This window comes from Varanus komodoensis, unplaced genomic scaffold, assembly GCF_004798865.1.
Source record: "Varanus komodoensis strain SLA01 unplaced genomic scaffold, ASM479886v1 scaffold38, whole genome shotgun sequence".
NCBI lineage: Eukaryota > Metazoa > Chordata > Lepidosauria > Squamata > Varanidae > Varanus > Varanus komodoensis.
In genome coordinates, this window is record NW_025335909.1 from 3,533,649 (window position 1) to 3,552,731 (window position 19,083).

The 19,083-nt window shown below is 46.7% G+C and overlaps 1 protein-coding gene across 34 annotated transcripts in view; it reads left to right on the forward strand.

The window, feature by feature from the left end:
* Positions 1 to 19,083, forward strand: part of GALNT9 (polypeptide N-acetylgalactosaminyltransferase 9) — a 236,812-nt gene that overhangs the window by 110,294 nt on the left and 107,435 nt on the right. For 33 of the 34 annotated variants that reach the window (XR_006415730.1, XR_006415729.1, XM_044440803.1 and 30 more), the window contains 3 exons: positions 3,145 to 3,311; positions 5,056 to 5,230; positions 14,824 to 15,021. Coding sequence is in view for 32 of the 34 variants with exons in the window: in XM_044440803.1 (XP_044296738.1) it covers positions 3,145 to 3,311; positions 5,056 to 5,230; positions 14,824 to 15,021 (540 nt within the window). In the remaining 2 variants the exon portion in view is untranslated. Of the gene's footprint in view, positions 1 to 3,144; positions 3,312 to 5,055; positions 5,231 to 11,406; positions 11,542 to 14,823; positions 15,022 to 19,083 lie in introns of those variants that run through there. The other variant, XM_044440819.1, reaches the window with a different exon arrangement.

Genomic DNA, 19,083 nt, shown 5'->3' on the forward strand with positions numbered 1-19,083 from the left:
GAGAGGTTGGGAGAAGAGGACTAGGAGAGCTTCTCCCTTCTAGACATTCCACAGTAGACTTGTAGGTGCATTGCTCAAATCAGTGGTGCAGGTAACTCATTTTGGAGTTTTGCATATGGTGGTCTTCTTTGGAGATTGTTATTGTGGTGCTGTGCTCCGTATTACTTTATCTGTGAAGCAAAGAACTGATATTTCTCTTTCTCTCCCAACTCCTATCACCACTGTCTCCTTTACAACTGCTTCTGCATCCCTTATATGACAGAATATTTAACAAAGCTGCAAATCAATAGATAGACACTTGATCGTGCAAGCTTTGCATTTTAAGCAAATCAAGAAATCATCATTGCAGCATAAAATGAATGGAATACATTCATCCTGAAATTTAAAAAATGAAGCTCGGTTGGATATGCTGATGATGTCACCGCTTGTTGGTCTTCAGTGAGCATTTGATGCTGCCATCCACTCCCCTGCCTCACCCCCAGGGCTGAGGGTCCTGGAGTTTGGCTCCAAGGTCCAGCCCTAGCTATGCCACTGCTCCAGATCCTTCTCACTGAAGTTCAGCTTGTTCAGCTGAGATTCCAGGAGGTTCAACAAGTACATGAGAAGTTCTTCCAATGGCTTAGAGATAGCCTTACTCTTTCCCTGTCTCACTTGTAAGGAAAGACATTTTCAGTTTGCATTCTTTTCTTGCTCTCCACATCAACAAGCACTTGTGTTATCTCATTAGCTCTGCATCATGCCCGTTTATTATTCCGCTCCTTTGTTTTTCTCCTGCAGGATTGTGGGGGAAAAGGTTCATTACTCGGCAGGGGAAAGGCCATGGAATACAGTCGTTAACATTTTCCCCAGGAGCAAGAACAAATTCTAATTAGGTTGATTAGGAAACATAAAATTGAGACAGAAGGTTTGCCTGCAAGATTCGGCAGCCATGGAGTGGATCTATTCTGTACCCAGCATTTGCTCTTGCTTCCAGGGATGAAACACAGATCAAGAATTTCAACCATGTCCTCCCACAGCTCTGTGTTGGATTCAGCTCCTGTTGAGAGAGAGGGAAGAGGGACGAAATTTGAAGCCAGCAGGAATAGAACTCCTATTTGGTCCACATTCTTAGTGTAGAGACTCGCATGTACCTGCTAACCACATCCCCTTAGGACAGCGGAAGGTAGAAGGTCATTCTGGCTGCAGTGGTGGATCTCTAGGTGATTTTCAGCGCATCGACCAGAATTTCTGCACCAACAAATGGCCCTAAATCCTACTGTAGAAATAAGGAGTTTTGGACTAAATCCAAGTGAATTTCTTACTCGGAAGAGCTGTTTGTTCAGCTCTTGGAACTTCAGTTCACTTCTGGGACTTAATAACACATTCCTGGGCTCAGAACTGGGGAAGTCTGGGTTTTCCTAGATCCATCCCCCCTGTATTTTATTCTGTGCTTACAAGATTTATATGTCATGTCAAATTTTGGCCTGGGGGTTTCAGAGTAGTGACAATCAAAGAGAAAACAAGTGAAAAATAAGGCAAGATGTTAAAGACAAGATCAATAAAACCATGGTAGGCTATTTCAGACTTCATGAAGGCAAAGTCCTTTTTGTTGGCACCAAGAACAACCTAATTCTTGTGCCTGCCTCAGTGCCAGGGTCAGGGAATTCCAAAGAAATGGAACAATGATTTCCATGAAGTTCACCGGAGACTTTGGGCTAGACACCAACTCCTAGCCTAACCTACCTCACTGGGTTGTTGTACTTCTAAACCAATATGCAAGCTGGAACACATTTCTGCTCTGAGTTATACTTCTCCAAATGTTGCAATGCTGTTCCCTTTTTTAAAAAAGTTTTAAAATGCTTATATTAGGGGAGAGTGCATACAAGCAACTATTTAGTGAAAATACAAGTTAAGTAAACTTGCATGCAAAAATACATAAATTAGGAGTAATCTCTGTAGAAATGTGTGTACCTAATCATGGAGTTTTTTAAAAAAATAGATCATGGGCCATTAAAAACATTGATGTTGATGAAATGAAGTTATCATTGGAAAAAGGAGAAATAGAAGGGAAATTGACCCATTTAATGATCTCTGGTTCAGGGTTTGTTTTAGGCCTCATTGGAAGATATTAAATGATATAAATAATAGCAGAGTCCTATGCTATTTAGGCAGAATAATGGCTGGGCAATCCTGGGAACTGTAGGATTTCTTCTGTGTAAACATGCAAAGGATTGTGCCTAAAACACCCAGTATATCTCTTAGGGGTATAAATGTCATTCTTGCAAGTGATAACATTGCCACAAGAACGATGGTTAAGAGCTTCTGTGCACATTCCAAAACATGGAACCTGGGAGTGCCTTTGAAAATGGATTGCTCCATGTTTCTTCCACTCTGGCGAATTGCCAGGGGTCACCTGGTAGTCAAACATGTCCTTCCCTCACCCCCTAAAGATAAATGGCTAATGGTTAAAGAAAATGTGATCATTATGTTGAAGGCATGAGCCAGGAGGTCGCTGAGTTTGACAAGAGCAAGGAAAGTCATTTCCTGTGGTATCATTAGCTGTATTTTAGAGAACAGGACCCGTAATTGCTATGATAATTGGACACTGGATTTGCCTGCGAGAGCATGTCGGTTATTTTTAATGTTAATTTCTATGCAGGGGAGGGAGTTGGGAATTGGCTTTCATTGCAAGGTGTGTTGCAGAAGACACAGGGAAGCTCTGCTGGATCACCGCGGAGGCGCAACTTGTCCTGTATTCCTGTCCTGCAGGGGTGGGCCACATATCCCCGTGAGAAGCCTGTGAACGGGACGTGAGCTCTGCAGAGCTCTGCTTCCATGCATTTGACTCGTCTAGCTGCCGCAGACGAGATTGCTCTTTTCTCTCTCTCCTTTCGGGCCAAATTGTGAAAATGGGCTCTCTCGCTGTCTTGTCTACACTTGGCTCCATGACTGGGGGTAGAGCCAAAAAGGATTGACAGCATCTGAGTGGCTGGAGGAAGAGTCTCTTGCTCCCGGTGGACTGGTTGGGCCATGGGCAGGGTGCATGGGGGAACCAACCATGAGAGGGGGGTGTCTCCACTGACCTGGGAAGATGTTGGGTGATCTCTAGAAGGTTCCATGTATTAACCACTCAGCAGGCCTCAGTCCTCCTTTTGTTCTTCCCAGGTGCAAGCAGATGTCCTACCCCGATGACCTTCCCCAGATCTCAGTGGTCTTCATTTTTGTCAACGAGGCCCTCTCGGTCATCTTGCGCTCAGTGCACAGTGTTGCCAATCACACACCGTCCCATTTGCTCAAGGAAATTATTCTGGTGGATGACAACAGTGACAACGGTAAGTGTTCACAACACCTGTTTTCCTGCTTGTCTTTCTACATTGTCCATAAAGAGAGGAAGCTGTTAAGGTAACAAGTATGTGATCGGGACGTGCCTTAGGGTGGTGGTGTTTGTGATTTTGGTGGTTTTATTTATTTTATTTATTAAAACATTTCTATGCCGCCCCTTGCCGAAGCCTCCTACCATGTGCTTGGCAGTGATTTGGGAAAGGACTCTAGGTCCATGCAAAAGTTCCCCAGAGCTCCTAAGCGTGGCTTGCAGACCCAGTCAGCCCAAATAGTCCATCCTTTGCCAATCTGCTGTCCCCTAGATGTTCTGGACTACACTTCCTGCAGTTCCTGATTATTGGCCATGCTGGCTGAGCTTGATGGGAGTTAAAGTCCAAAACCACTAGGGTGTGCCCACATTGGAGACATCCTCTTCAGAGGAGCTGGCGTTCCCCAAGAAAACCAACATCAGGGAAAAGACCGTGCCAGAAGAAGAGGAAGAGCCATGGGTCCACCTTCAGAAGAAGGCATTTCCACCTCAGATGAGGCCTGAATAGCCACCGAGCCCCTGAGAGGGTGAACATCACAAGAGGCAAGCCAGATGGGACTGTGGACAGGCCTGCCCGTTTGCCAGAGACACCGTATGAGTAAGGAACTTCTTGTGAGAAGGGCCCTCCTCATGCGGTGGCCTTCGTCCAGAAGTCTCTGATGGGCTGCAGCTGAGCCCTGGGGGTGGCACTAGAAGCCCCAGCTTTTCAGTCCTTACTTGAGACCCACTGCTTGTTGGAGCAATTTTCAGCTCCTGGTACCTTGCTTCTCTTTGGAGGGGTCTCCTGTGTTGCTAACTCCTGTCCTTTTGACCCGGACTGGCAATGCTTTTGCTTGTCTACTTTCCATACGACTTGCCTCTTGTTTGCAACAGAACTGGACCAAATCGGCCATAGCAGGACCAGGTGTGAGAATACTGGTATAGACTGGGGATGCGGTACATGAGCTGTATGCAGGTCCCTGAAATGAATGACTCTTGAACCTTTTAATGCTGTAACACCACAGACACCTTTCCCCTACTTTGTGCCTGTGAGGTGGGTGACCTGGAAGGTGAAATTAAGCAAGCTCAAGGGGTGTAGAAATCACTGAGGTAGATGGACCAGTGTTTTTTTTCTAGGTACTACTGAACTGTGGCCCTCTTCTTGCAAAGTAGGTCATCTCACAGCTCAGCTCACACTGGATTCCCCATTCACTTTAATGGAAGGTTAATGATGGGCATCCAGGAGTATGAGAACTCATGGAAAAATCTGCATTGAAGCCAATAGAAGGCCCATTGGCAGAGATGCAGCATTTCTGTTGTGAAACAGACATGAAACTGGATCTGACTGAGGAATTACTGGAAGGGGAGGCTACCCAACTGATTACGTATAGAAAAACTCACAATTGATCATTACCTGGCAAAGAACAAAGCTAAAACTTCATATTGTTCCAAGAACTCATCTTATTTGCTTTTGGGATACTTACCATAGAAATAGCACAAAAATATTAAATTCTGTTGTTCAATCTATTTTTAAATTGAGGGAATAGGAGGGGAGAACTCTGCATACTTAATAATTAGATTGGTCTGATTAAATTATCCACCGCTGGGCTGGTGTTCTCAAGAAATATTTCCCCAGGGAGAATGAGATTTCACTGAAATGCCACAGGCCGTGTATAATACCAATCAAATTTTATTTTTTTATTTTTTATTTTTTGCCTCTTTTACAGTTGAGCTGAAGTTTAATTTGGACCAGTATGTCCATAAAAGGTATCCAGGACTGGTGAAAATTGTTCGCAATAACAAACGGGAAGGGCTGATCCGAGCCAGAATCCAAGGATGGAAAGCTGCCACATCTCCTGTTGTTGGGTTCTTTGATGCTCACGTTGAGTTCAACACCGGCTGGTAAGATGCTGCGATCGACAGGGCACGGGCGGGGGAGATGACACGACAAGGGTCAGCTGAAGGCTAAGCAGAGAACACCCAGAGAAGACCTGTAGAGACAGAGGAGAAGCCAGCAAAGTTCTAGGGTCCTGCATTCTCCCTCTTCACCTGATTATATCCAGAGTGCAGAGCCAGTTCCTTTCTTGTATTTCTCTGGTGACCCACATTTTTCGGGTCTCCTGTGTTTAGAGTACCTACTGGCAATCATGAAATTCCCAATAGTCCAATAGTGTTGGACTGAAGATCCAGGATCTCATTCCCACTCAGTCGTCTCGCTTACGGGGTGACCTTGGGCCCGCCACTCACTCTTGGCCTGCCTACCTCCCAAGGAGTGGCTGTGAGGAGAAAATGGAGGAGTCTCTCCGCTTTGACTTTCTTGCAGGTGTGGAGAAAGGCGGAATATAAATGTGATTGAATGATGAAAGATGCTCTATCTTTGCATCATTACAAGTAAGCCAGCAGGCGCTACCTGAGCAGAAGTGGACTTAAGCAGACTCAAGCAGAAGCTGTGTGCATTCTGCCCTGCTTACCTATACCTTCATCTGTAATTTTGTGTGTGTGTGTGCATGTGTGCACATTTTTCAAAAGGATGCCTTTCAAGCTCATTTTCCGAATGTACACGGGCTGTCTTCTTTGGTCCACAAACCACATTAAAAGCATAGGAATGTACTGACTTTGGCTGCAGATTGCTTTGGACATTGTCCAGTGCAGAGGCTGCAAATGGGTTCCATCTTAGTCAGAAAACTCAAGCTCAATGATACTTGCTACCTTTCTGTCTAGGTAACTCTCAGGTATCTGTTGAACCTGAAGCTATCCCATTCCCACCCATAGTCAGGGCAGCAAAGTAGGATCTTGCCATTCAAGTTTGAATTATTCCATTGGTTCCCATCCGTTTCTGTATTTATTATTGTGTCCTGCCATCAAGTTGTTTCCAACATATGGCAGACCTGTGAATGAAAGACCTCCAAAATCTCCAGTCCATGACAGCCCTGCTCAGCTCCTTAAAATTCAGGGCTGTGGCTTCCTTGCTGGATTCAGCCCATCTCATATTTGGTCTTTTATCTTCTGCCTTCGACTCTCCCTAGCATCATCGTCTTCTCCAGGGAGTCTTGCCTTCTCGTGATGTGTCTGAAGTACGACAGCTTCAGTCTTGTCATTTTTGCTTCTAGGGAAAGTTCTGGCTTGATTTGATGGAGGACCCATTGGTTTGTCTTTCTGTTAGTCCAGGTTATTTGCAAAACTCTCCTCCAGCAACACTTCTGTATTCATCGTTCCAATTCAGATAGAAAATTTGGTAACATGATCTCATTCTTTCCCTCAGCTGGGGGAATCTTCCTTCGCCATCATTTTATCTGTGAAATCTCACCATTCAGACTGCCAAAGAAGTGGGAATAGGAATATTCCATCACAGATCATCTCTGTGAATACAGGGAGTGCCAAAATTTATACAGATTTTAGGAGATGCTATCTATGTGCTACTTTTTAAAGCTGAATTGAATTATAGTAGCAATGTATAGTATGACATTTGCTCAACAGATGGCAGTACTTTGGGAAGAAATTGAAATGGCACACACGGTGATACAGGTAGACATGTTAGTCAACATTGCTCAAGCAGTACTTTACCATAATCAGAAGTATCTGGACACTGATAGTAACTTTGGGCACCTCTTGAGCACTTTGAACACCTCTTGTAATTGCAGAAATCAAACATGACTTGAACTCATCTTTTGTTATAGGTATATATTGAGTATTACAATTGTAATACAGTTTTTCCCTTTCTTAAAATGTGTATACATTTGGAACCCTCGGTAATTTGATCCTTCAGTTTATTAAAGATCTTACCTGTCCCACCCCATTAATGGTGTGAACAGGAGAAAGTCTAGGTGATAATGCGGGGGTGTCATCATGACCGTAATCATGGGTAAGAATAGCTGTCCCAATGCTCTCGAGATCTTGGATTATATCTGTCATAAACCCCAGCCAGCATAGACAGCAGTCAAGGTTTATGGGAGTTGTAGTCCAGAACATTTGAGGGGGTGCACTAGGTTGGTTACCCCCGTAAAAGGTGACTGTACTTAGGCCTTTGTGATCAAGAATGGCATGTGACTCTCTCCACTTTAGACTTAATGGGCTTACGGGGTGAACTTGTTACTGAAAAATGCGGTATGCCAGTCACATTTCATGTGTGGATCTCTCGGCTGCTTTTGCATGACGTCTTCTGCCGAATCATGCCCTTAAGGCACCACTGCCTAAACGGGAAGCGCGTGTTTACTAGTCCTCCTTCCCCGAAGCAGGAGAAGTTCAAGGAGAAACTTCTTATTAATGCTGTGTCTTTGCCATGAGGCTGCTTGAGAATTCTGGTGTGGGTCTGACCTCTTTGTCTATTCAGAAACACACCCTCTGAGTGTAAAGAAGTGAGCAAGCGCCCATGGTTAGACTTCTGAGAGGTTCTCAATGGCTGCAGGACACAGTGACTATGAACTCGACTATGCTTCGCAGTGCCAGTTTCTGGGGAACCAGAGTAGAGATGCTTCTACTTAGGGGAAATTCTACTCATGTCCCATCTGCGGGAGACCCAGTAGCTTCTGTTGAGAGCTATCCCACCAGTGACATGGGACAAAGAACACCATCCATACAGACGAGCCAAGTTTCAGACTGCTGGCTCAGTGTTTCATAGGGGGCAATGCCGTGGTTGTTCTACTGATGCCTTGGCAGAGCATTCTGACTTAAGAAATGTCACTTGGAGCGAGAATTGAGGGCGTTTGTCAAGATGGCACTGTTGCTGCTATTGCAGAATCCAGATATCTCATCACCATACTTCTTCTCCCAGAAGACCTGACATCTTAACTGTGAAATGCCACATCTGTACATACAATGCAATTTAATGGAGGGAGGTGGGATCCTCTTTCCTTTTTTTCTTATGGCCAAGGAGAAACAGTAGCTTCTTCCTGCTGTTTTCAGTCTTGCCTATTTCGGTCACTTGATGCATCGCTGTTACTCAATGTGTCATATTTTGTGCCTGTTAATGAGATTCTGTGCTGCCTGGAGAGAAGTATATTATCTTCTGGGGTCAACCTGCAGTTTAAAAACATGTGCCCTGCTGCGGAGACGTCATTTGATAAAATTGTAGAGTGGGAAGGGGGCCTCAAAGACCATCGAATCCCACACCTGCCAAATAAACCAACGGGTGCCCATTCTGCCGCATCTCACAAACCACTAAGGAAGTTGAATCCACCACCTTCCAGGGCAGCCTCATGACATCAGCATATCTGGTCTGGGGGCTAGGAAATGGCTGCACATCAAGCTGGGACTGGACAAGAGATTTCTGCAAGTTTTCCTCCTGTTTCTTTATTTGGGCAATGTTTCTCCATAGCACAAATTAGGGCTGGTTCAGTCCACAGGAATTTGCACCCGTGAGGAAATTTCTGCAGCTCACTGGGAAGCTGCAGAAATGAGATGACAGCAAACACACAGTTGACGAGCAGTTGTGGCAGGCGTGCTCGTGTCTGGAACATGTAAGCTAGGCATGAACACTTGTGTGCGTCCATACTAGGTATTGTGACAGCCCTTCAGTATTTGAAGATAGCTATTACATTGCTTCTCTCCTCTCCTTAGTAGGCTTAATGCATCCAGCTCCTTCTCTTTTTCCTTGCAGGGCTTGCTCTCTATGCCCACAGATATATTTGCTAGCCTCCTTTGCATGCACGAATTGATATATTCCTGAAAGCCCCGAACTGGACACAGCCCTCCTAGAGGGCGACTTCGCTGAATCCATCCTGTTATTTTGTGCAGTCCGTACAATATGCTTCTACTAACATAATCCAGAACTGACTGAACCTTTACGCTATCGCATTGCCGACTCCTATTTGGCTTCTGCTTTTCCAGATTTCCCCCCACCTTTTTTATTTTTACAACAGCCGAGTCCAGTGTCACTCGTCCGATAAGGGTGCATCTGATTCTCCCTGCCTAAGCGCAGGACATTATGTGGAAACTAATTTTGTCTAAGGAACGGAGCAGGATTCCCTCGCCCCAGCAAGCATGTAAAAAAGAAAAAAGAGAACTTCAGAAAGGCTGCAGAAGCTCAAATAGTCTCGCTTAGATTCTCATTGTTTCCCATAATGAAATCTGATCCCTCTTGTACAGGAAGCTGCATAACTAGAGCAAGATGATTTATGGAGTTGCCATGGAGCTGCACAAAGTGAGCAGGAGTCAGACCAACTCGAACGGCCTTGGAGGGCCATAGTCAGCTGTATTAAATAAAAGGCGAGGTTCAGCAATATCCAATGTGACAGTTCCACCAGGCATCAGAAATGCATCCTTTGATGAAGGATTTCAGCATCTTCGCTTTGCGCCTCAAAGAAACAGATCACTGCATGGCGGCTCTTTGAGGAGAGGACATTGCATTCTATAATCAGGACACTAAAGGGACTGTCATGCTGGGTGCCATTTTATGCTAATAGAGGCTTCCCTTTTAGCCAATAGATACTTCAAAAAGGATAGCAAACAGCAACAGCCTTGTGGGAGTGAGCTTGGATTACCAGTGACCGCTTCTCATCATGGACTGCAGTTATTTCAGGAGCTCTGACAATAACAGGCAACCAGAACTTGGGGTGGGCTCTGTCCATCGATATTGCTCTGTATCCAGGGGGTGGTCAGGGGTAATGATACTCCTTCCCCTGCTTCTGGGGTGGCTGAGCTGCTCCGAGTGGGGAGGTGAGGAGAAGTGAATCATTGTCCTCTGTTGGCCAAGATTGTCCCACTTTAAAGCAGGGCCAGATGATGTGAGGTTCTGTGGAGGTTGTGGAAGTTGACTCCAACATTTCTGGCCGTGAAATAGGATGGGTGGGGCTAAGGGGGGTTGCGATCTGATGCATCAGGAAGGGCTATGCCTTAAAGGGCCAGAAATCATGGAAAATACATCCTTGGAGTACAAGTGTTTTCCTGTAATCTTCCAGGGTGGTTCATTGAGACAATAACTGGGCTCTTTTATGTATGTATAGTACACATTACAAAAGGCAGGCATGTGACTGAGAGTTTCCTTTTCAGCATATTTGGAATCAGAATTTACCAACCTTAAACATTCTTCCTGGCTGGGAGAGAAAAAGAAAACTATCGCAAACTGAAAGTGGTAGGAAGCAAAGCTAATGCGTGGAGTTGAGGATATCAGCAAGACTAGAACTTGTCATGGCCCTAAGATGTCCTGCATGAAGCTCTGTCTGTCTTCTTCCCATTCCTGAATCTTGTTCAAATGGGAAGCATGCATTTAAAATCTGCATAAACCCTCATGGGCTAAAATGTGAGAAGATCTTCCCCTCCAGTGCACATTTTAAAAGGGTTCTCACAGCGCTGGCCTGTACGAATCTATTTAAAAGCAAGCCCATCTGAGCTCAGCAGGACTCACTGCTGAGTCATAGGAGTAGCACCTGATAGACCCCCTGGTGGTCTCCTCTTGATGGAGGGGGCTGGAGGGACAAGACTGTGTATGCCTAGACTGGAACTTACGAGATATTAGTTGAAGGAGTTCTGCCCTCCACCTCCTGAATTTCTGGCTTTCTCGCTCCCTCCTTTTCTGCCTTCTATCAGAATAGCATTGCTGGTCACTTGTCAAGGAGGGCCATTTTGGCCTGGAGTTTGATTGGCACTTGGCAGCAGGAGCTTTTGCCTTCTTTGTGTCTGGGAAGGCAGACACAATTAATACGCTAAGCATTATTATTGCTTCGATGCCTCCCTTTCTTTTCAAGCGGCTGTGCTCTGAAGATACTCAGCAGATCCACCATGCTAGTTATCTGTGCGGTTCTCCAGTGGAAATTTCTGCAAAGACATGATAAGCAAAGTCTGTCCAACCTGTAGCATCGGTGTCAGCCTCAGAGAATTCATCCCGCCGGTGGCTGTCACTTGGCAATGAAATACCCTGGGGTGACTTCTCCCCACCCACTGCTCCCCCGACAAGCAAGTCGCAACAACCGGGGCCTTCTGCTCAAAGTAAACACATCCGTGGTGTGTCATTAATGCCACCTCTGTCTGCTGGTTGCTATTCAGGTCCTTGATGCTCAAGGCAGAAGCATGTGCTTACATGCTCACCTGCGCATGCATGGATGCATGTGTCCCCCAGAGAGCATCCCCCTTCTTTCTGCTAGAATGGAGACATGGGCATCATCGACCACGGCTGGGGGAATGACAACTCTGGCGCTTGGGGGGCTTTATTCCTCCGTGTTTCCACTGATTGCCTGTAGCATAACAAGCTGTCTTGCTGAAGAAGTGACAAGAAAAAGGTACCTTCTGCCAAATTGTGTGTTTGCTTTCTTGGAGTATGTCCAGAGCCTCTCTGCAGAACTCCCTTGCCATCCTTCAAAGGATGAGGATCTCATAACTCTAATCTTTTCTAAATAGCACAAGCTGCGGTGTGTGTGTGTTTGCCTTGATTTTGTTTTGCATCTGGTTTGCCGGGCCGCATTCTCTCGAGGCAATATAAATGAACTTAAGGTTCCGCAACTGTCACCTTTCGACTAATGTACTGTGGAGACCTAAATAAGGTAAAGCTGGCCAGGTGTCTATTATCTGAACAACATTGGAGGGGAAATAGAAGCCAAACATATTCTGGTCTTTGGGGAATTTGAACAATATTCTGCCTACATATTTCAGGTATCTTATCAGACACTTCTTTATTTGGCATCATACATCCTGGGAAAGCTCTGTTTATGTGGGAATTATTTCTTTTAAAATATTAGTTGCTAGAATTTTCATCATTTATCTGCCACAACTCCTCCAAGTAGACTTAAATGTCCCTTACCACTACCCATAATCCTTTTCTTCCGTTGTGTCTTGGTGATCGGTGTAGATGAGTGATCTACACAAAATCAAACTGGCACAGTTGTGTGAATCAAATGCCACAACATACCCAGTGATCTGCAAACACTTTTGGTGGGTGTGTCCGTGGAATTGCATTTGGGTCTTCAAACAGAGCGTGCTCACATTTCGTGAGCAAGAGTGAAATTCTCATGTCCCTCATGCATGTGTGCATATGCACAACATAGAAACATAGAAACAGAGCGAGTCAGAAGGGGCCTCCCAGGCCATCAAGTCTGACCTCCGGCACCAGCCGACTCCGCTCACAACATGCCCACCATGTGCACGTCCAGCCTATCCTTGAACACCCTCACGGATGGGGCCTCAACCACCTCCCGTGGAAGCCCATTCCACACCCTCAAGGTCCTAACTGTCAGGAAGTGCTTCCTGGCATCCAGATGGAACCTTGGCTCCCTGAGCTTTGCTCTGTTGGAGCGCGTCCTGCCTTCCTCTGCAGGGGAGAACAGGTCTCTCCCCATCTCCATGTGACATCCCCTCACATACCTGTATGTCGCCAACAGATCCCCTCTGAGTCTCCTCTTCTCCAGGCTGAAGAGACCCAGTTCCCTCCGTCTCACCTCATACCCTGTCCCCTGCAAACCGGCCACCAACCTTGTGGCCCTACGCTGCACTGCCTCTAATCCGGCTATATCCTTCCTGTGATGAGGGGCCCAAAACTGAGCACAGTACTCCAGTTGCAGGTGCACCAGAGTCATATAGAGTGGTAGTAATACCTCTCTTGATCTAGAAGCCACACTTTTGGCTATGCAGCCAAGGGTGGTGTTCGCCTTCTTGACCATCGCATCACATTGCTGACTCATGTTTAGCCTGCAGTTGACCAGAACCCCAATCTAATTAACCAAGAACCAGTGCCCATTCCAGACATTTCATAGGATTAGGAATGAGAAAGCCAGGATAGCTCAGACTCAGTGAAATTATCTGAACTTCAAAGCTTAGCATGGTTTGCTCTTGCTCTCATTCTTGGCTGCTGTTCAGATGCAAAGCATTTCTGTATTATATGTGTTTTTGAGTGCACATTTTGCAATGCAAGCAAAAATGTTGGAATCTGTGAAAAAATTGGAGAATATGTGAAGGTTTTTAGAGAATATGTGCTCAGATTCATTTGCACATTTAGGCTTATGAGTGGTGACATTTTGAGTGAATGACACATGTGAAATGAAAGATCAACCTCTCTGTCCATAGGAATAGATGGTGTTTCTTGAATCTCTTCCATCTGCTTTTTGTAACTTTGCTAAGGGGAGACTTCTTGGATATATTCAAGATCGAATTGGGAGGGGAATGTTATAGTGTCAGGGAAAGCAAAACGAGTGTCGGGGCACTGGTTTTCCACCTGGAAATCAAATGATTGTCACTGCAGAGCTAGGCGGGTGAAGATGTGACTCCTTCTAGGACAACTAATGTTCTCCTCTCCGCTCTGAACTCAGCTAGTTCTCTTCCTCATAGGATCCAGGTTTCCAAAACCTTCACCATCCAGGTCACACTCCTCTGGACATGCTTCAAATATCTTGAGGTTATCCTGACACCATCTTCTGCAGGCCCTTTTTGAAACAGAGATGGTGTCACACTTATTACTTTATGGTTCATCTCCAGGTAGGTCACGTATGTTGACCAGCATTTGTGACCTGGTTCTAAGCCCCACACAACATGTGTGATCCCCCCCCCTCCACACACACACACAATTATGGAATAGCCAACTTACCCAGCAAGGACTTCTATGAATGCTGAACCATTAGAGCCTTTAAAATCAAGAGGAAATCGCCACGGACAAAAAAGCCCACTGAGCTCAGCACAAAATTGGCCCCGTGCTTGTGTGGTTTTGATATTTACAGAGAAACAAGTCAAATGTCCAGTTTTAATGCTCCAACTTGCTTCCCAACATTATGCTTCCAAACACACCAGATTTTGAAGTGAAGAGCTGGCATCCTGAATTTCCTACAGAGAAGATTATCAACTGCCTACTCTTTTCTCAGCTTTCTTTTCACCGAAATAACACGGTCTTCATGTGCAAACCTTGGTGAAGTCTTCCCCATAGTGTGGAGGTGGAAGAAAAATGGCATGCACCTTGTCCAAATGACTTTGTCTCCAGATTATTTGTTGTGAATATTTCCTTAAGATCATTTACTGTCATAAACCATTGTCCCCAAAGGGTCACTTGGCCAGGGCTGTTAACAAATTCAAACTTCTAACCACATATGGTTCAGGCAACTCACCCTGATAAAAAAAACCCCCATTTTTATGGACGTTAATCCAGTATCAATTTCAGACCTAACATTAGTTGCATTTGGGGTCATTTTATGACCCAGATGAATCTGCCTCAGGCAAGGAAAATGCTGCATGTTTCCCAGGAGGTTTGGATTGGCATATGAATGGATTTTAGGTTTCAACTAATAAAAGTAAATTAAAAGACTCCCACAGAACTTTTTAATGCACGTTTTGGGACATGTTGTGTAGAAAGAAAATGGTACAAGGGCGGAAGCTGAAATGTGGGGCCATTATATGAGCCTGCGTTTGACAGTATTCAAGAAGAACTAGAGTGTAGGTTTATGTGTGAATTATATAGCAAAATATAAGCCAAGGGTCCCAGCGTGCAGGATGAAGCTTTCAGGAGTCAGGAACTGCCCTGTTAGTGGGTTCCCCGGGAAGCTCCCCAGCCTAGCTGCGAACTTTAATTATGGCTCTCTTTACAGGGTAGAACCAGCGCTTACGCGGATCAAAGAGGACAGGAAGCGGATCATTCTTCCGGCTATTGACAACATTAAGTACAACACTTTCGAGGTGCAGCAGTATGCCAACGCAGCCCACGGCTACAACTGGGGCCTCTGGTGCATGTACATAATCCCACCTCAGGACTGGCTGGACAAGGGGGACGAGTCGGCACCTATCAGGTGAACCTCCTTTGTGGCTGCATGTTCCTGACTTGCCGTGCTGAGCTCCGTGACTCCCAAAAGCAGTTTCATGAAACGATGCATTGAGGTGTGCCCTGGAAAGCTTCATTTCTATCCCTTACTCGACGGGGGATAGAAACGCCTCTCTTTCTCCTTTCTTCCCTGTTATTGAAGACCACGTTCTCCCAGGACTGGTCTGCTGGGAGCTGCATATCCATGAACCAAGGCAAAGGGGCCAGTTGTGCTTCTTTTTGCACCTGGGCGTCTCAGTTTCTGCCAATTCTCTCCCTTTATGCTGCTCCCTTTCTCTCTCTATGCTACTCCCTTTCTCTTTCTGCCACCCCTCATTCACTCACTCGCTTGGCCTTGCCAGAGCTTGCTGGAAGTCTGAGATGATCGTGGGGGATGGTTAGGCTCTGAACGGCCCCGGGGCTGCAGCTCGCCCACCCCTTTTCCGGGTGCTGCTCGTGTGGCACGGATCCCCTCTTTGGGAGGAATTGTGCAGGGACCATCCCAACGGAAAGCATAAATGTGAGCCAAAGCTACCCAATCCTTCCAGTCGCAGAGCAACCCGCGCTGTGTGTGGTTGTGGTGGGGGCGGGTGTGCCAGGAACATCACTGTTAGCCTTTCTCAGGACCTCCACGGAACAGCAGGGGGTCTCATGCACCCCTCGTCCATCAGCTGCAAAGGGGGTGCTTGCACATGTGAAGCTGCTGGGGAGAGAAAGGGCCCCTTTTCTGAGGGTAAGCACTAGATGCCCCTTCAAGATTAATGTAGGCGGGCGGGGAATGTGTGTTTGGTGCCAGGACTAGCCCCCCAAGCCCGAGAGGCAGATCAGCAGCTCAGGAGGTTTGGGCAGGTGGTCTAGAGAACCTGCTGCAAATCCACCCGTACTGTCCACCCAGGCTGAGGCAACAGGTCGGTAAAGGCAGAGGGAAGCGATCTGGGGCCTCAAGCCACCTCATCTGCTTAGCCGGAGGCTGCTGTATCCATAGCAACCATCTGTAAGGTGGTACTGCAGGCATGGAGATCCTTTCGACCCACAAGTTGACTCACCCACACCACAGGTGTGATGTTTCAAGTGTATTGCATCAGAGCATAGGAAGTTGCCTGTCAAATCATTGTTGCATGTAGCCCAGTATTTGTTCTGACTTGGAGAACTCCGTATTTTACTGTGCACTTGTAGAAACTGGAGTCCAGTGCTAAATGCAAGACCCTAACCCGAAGGCTTTGTTTTGCAGCTTTGTTTTGGGTTTGGATAATAGCAATTACTCATTTTCTTGCATTCTTCTTCCTTGTCTGCTCTTGTTCTTTTTCTTCTAAAAGAGGCTTTCTCAGCATGATGGTGGAGTGGCTAGGAAGCACAGCTCCACTATTTTTGGGGTGTTTTCAGGATTGCAACAATGATCAGGGCCTGAATTGTCTGACTGCTGTGCTTGCTCCATCATGATGTAGGCAAGAATGAAACATTCAGGAGTGAACATGCGTGAGATCTGTTGATCTCAATTGTTTTCGTCCAGCTCTTAAGTTCTTCATCCATGGTGTGTGTGTGTGGGGGGGGGGGTCAAATGTCACACTCCCCAGAGCAGACTCACAGTTTGATAGCTTGCTTTGGTTGTGAAAAGGAGGAATTGTGAGGTGGTGGGTTGAGATGCTGCTTTTCCTTGCTTTGTCAGGAACCCACAACTTGGTACCAGCCAGCAGGGTGGAGCAGGGAGAGGCAGGGGAAAGCGTTGGAGCTCCCCCGCCATCCCCCCCCCCCTGCCCCAGTATCTGTGTTTTGCATGCTAGAACCCATCTTTGACTACATTCACCCTTACCTCGAGTCCGAACTGGAAAAACTCCATAATACACACTTCCCCTTCAACCCCTCCTGCACACCCCATCATCAGAGTCGGCTCCGAGCCCAAGCACAGGTTCATAAAAGATGCAAATGGATCTAAGCCACACATTTCCTCTTATCGCTGCCAGACAGAGGGACAAGGTGGCATTCGCTTATTTATCGTGGAGCAGTGTCTGCCTCTTATCGGGGACCTTCTGCTCTTTGTGAAGCCTCAATATGCAGACAGGTAATTGCTTGCGAAATCTTAATGCTCCTTGATAAACCTGGCCCACTTTCCTCTTTCCCCTTTCAAAAGGCAGCCGATATTTCATTGTCACCACATACATTCACTCCGTTTTGCTATTGATTCCCAGGATGGCAGAAAGGTGGGAGGAAAACATATCCACTTACGCTTCAGTTTCAGAAATCATGCATTTTGCTTCCTCTCTTTTCCCAGGTTCACATGCCTCCTTGCTGTGAAGCTGAATATTGCTGCAGAATTCAATTTCTTGCTTACTCATCCCCACCATCTTCCCCACTTCTGTTGCCTTCTCTGTTTTGAATTTCAGATTGTAGGCTCCTCGAGGCAGAGACCCATGGCCTCGTTTTAGTGCTTGGTGTAGATGAAGGTGGTTTTGAAGGAAGCTTACATGGACTCTCTGCAAAGTACAGCAGAGACAGAAAGCATCGCCAACTCGTTCACGGCAGGGGCTGTTCATCTTTAGTAAGAGATGGAAGGTGGTCGAAATGTTGGAGGTGAACTTGCAATTAGGGGCATAGAGGGTGGGAGTTCCTTCCCCCTCCCTTTTGAGACACCCCAAGTGACAAACCCTCCCCCTTCCCCTGCCCCACAATCTCTCTCGCAATAATGCAGCTTTCTTCCTAGAATTGCTGGGCATTTCTGTGGGCCATTCCATGGCTGCTTCCAGAGGGGGCTAACACAGGATGAGGGAATGCCACCTCTCCTGCCAAGCCCTCCTTGGAAACCTTTGCCCACCATCCAGCTGCTGTTCCATATCCCCAGAGGTTAGACAAGTGCAGAATTCCAGCTTGAGGCACTGTAAGCAAGTCAGGGCAGAACAGAATCCTAGAACAGTGGAGTTGGAAGGGGCCATGAAGGCCATCAGGTCCAACCCCCTGCTGTTGCAGGACGCCATGTTTCACCATCCCACTCAGAGGGCTGTCCAGTTTCACCCTGAATGTCTCCAGTGTGGGAGAGCCCACCACCTCTCTAGGCAGCTAGTTCCACTGTCCAATTGCTCTGACAGTGAGGAAGCTTTTCCTAATGTCCAGCCTGAATCTGGGTTGTTGCCACTTGAATGGATTATTCTGTGTTCTACACTCTGGTATTATTGAGAAGAGATCTTGATCTTCCTCTTCATTTGAGGTACTTCTAGAGGGATACCATGTTCCTCCTCAGTCTTCTCAGGGTTGAACATGCCCAGTTCCCTCAGTCTCTCCTCACAGGGCAGTGTTTCCAAACCCTGGGTCATTTTTGCTGCCTTCCTCTGGACCCTTTCTAATGTTTCTTAAACCTTGGTGCCCGATTCTGGCATCATTCTCTGCCTGCCTTCACTAGCCCTTCAGCATCTTTCTCTGCTTATGGAGGCATGAGGATCAGGTCTCCTCCTTCCTCCAAGCTTGCCAGGCACCAAACCCCTCTTGAAGTGGCACATGGCACCACCTCAACATGAGCACCTCCCGCCTTTGCTTTTGATGTCCAGGCCTGGGCCCTGGACGTCCTCCATGCTCTGAGGTGAGGAGATGAATGCTGCCATTCCCAGAGCCAGTGTGCAAAACTGGCACCATTGAGTTGGATCCGGCCTCAGTCAAGTGGATCCACTGGGATCCATGGGGTGAGCATTACTCAGGACTGCCTTCAGCCCCGTGTGTTTCGCTGGCTCTACATGTCTAATGGGACCCAGGACATCCTCTATGAAAACCCCAGGAAAAAGAATGTTGCCCAGCAGGCCGGCTCCTTTCCTGCTCCCCTGCTTCGCCTGTTGATGGACTGCTCTGCGGCACTTCATTATCAGCAGTTCCCGGAGGCATTAGTCACCCATCTCCCACCAGGCTCGTCCCTGCCCTGAGTTTTATCTCCTCGTACCAGCAGGAGCTGGTTAAAGCAGCACATACGTTTCTTGCTGATTGCTTAATATACTGTGGAAGGAGGCAGGTGAAGCCCCTGTCAAGGAGACACCCATTGCTTCACGGCCGGTGTGCTGATGCGCTAATGTAT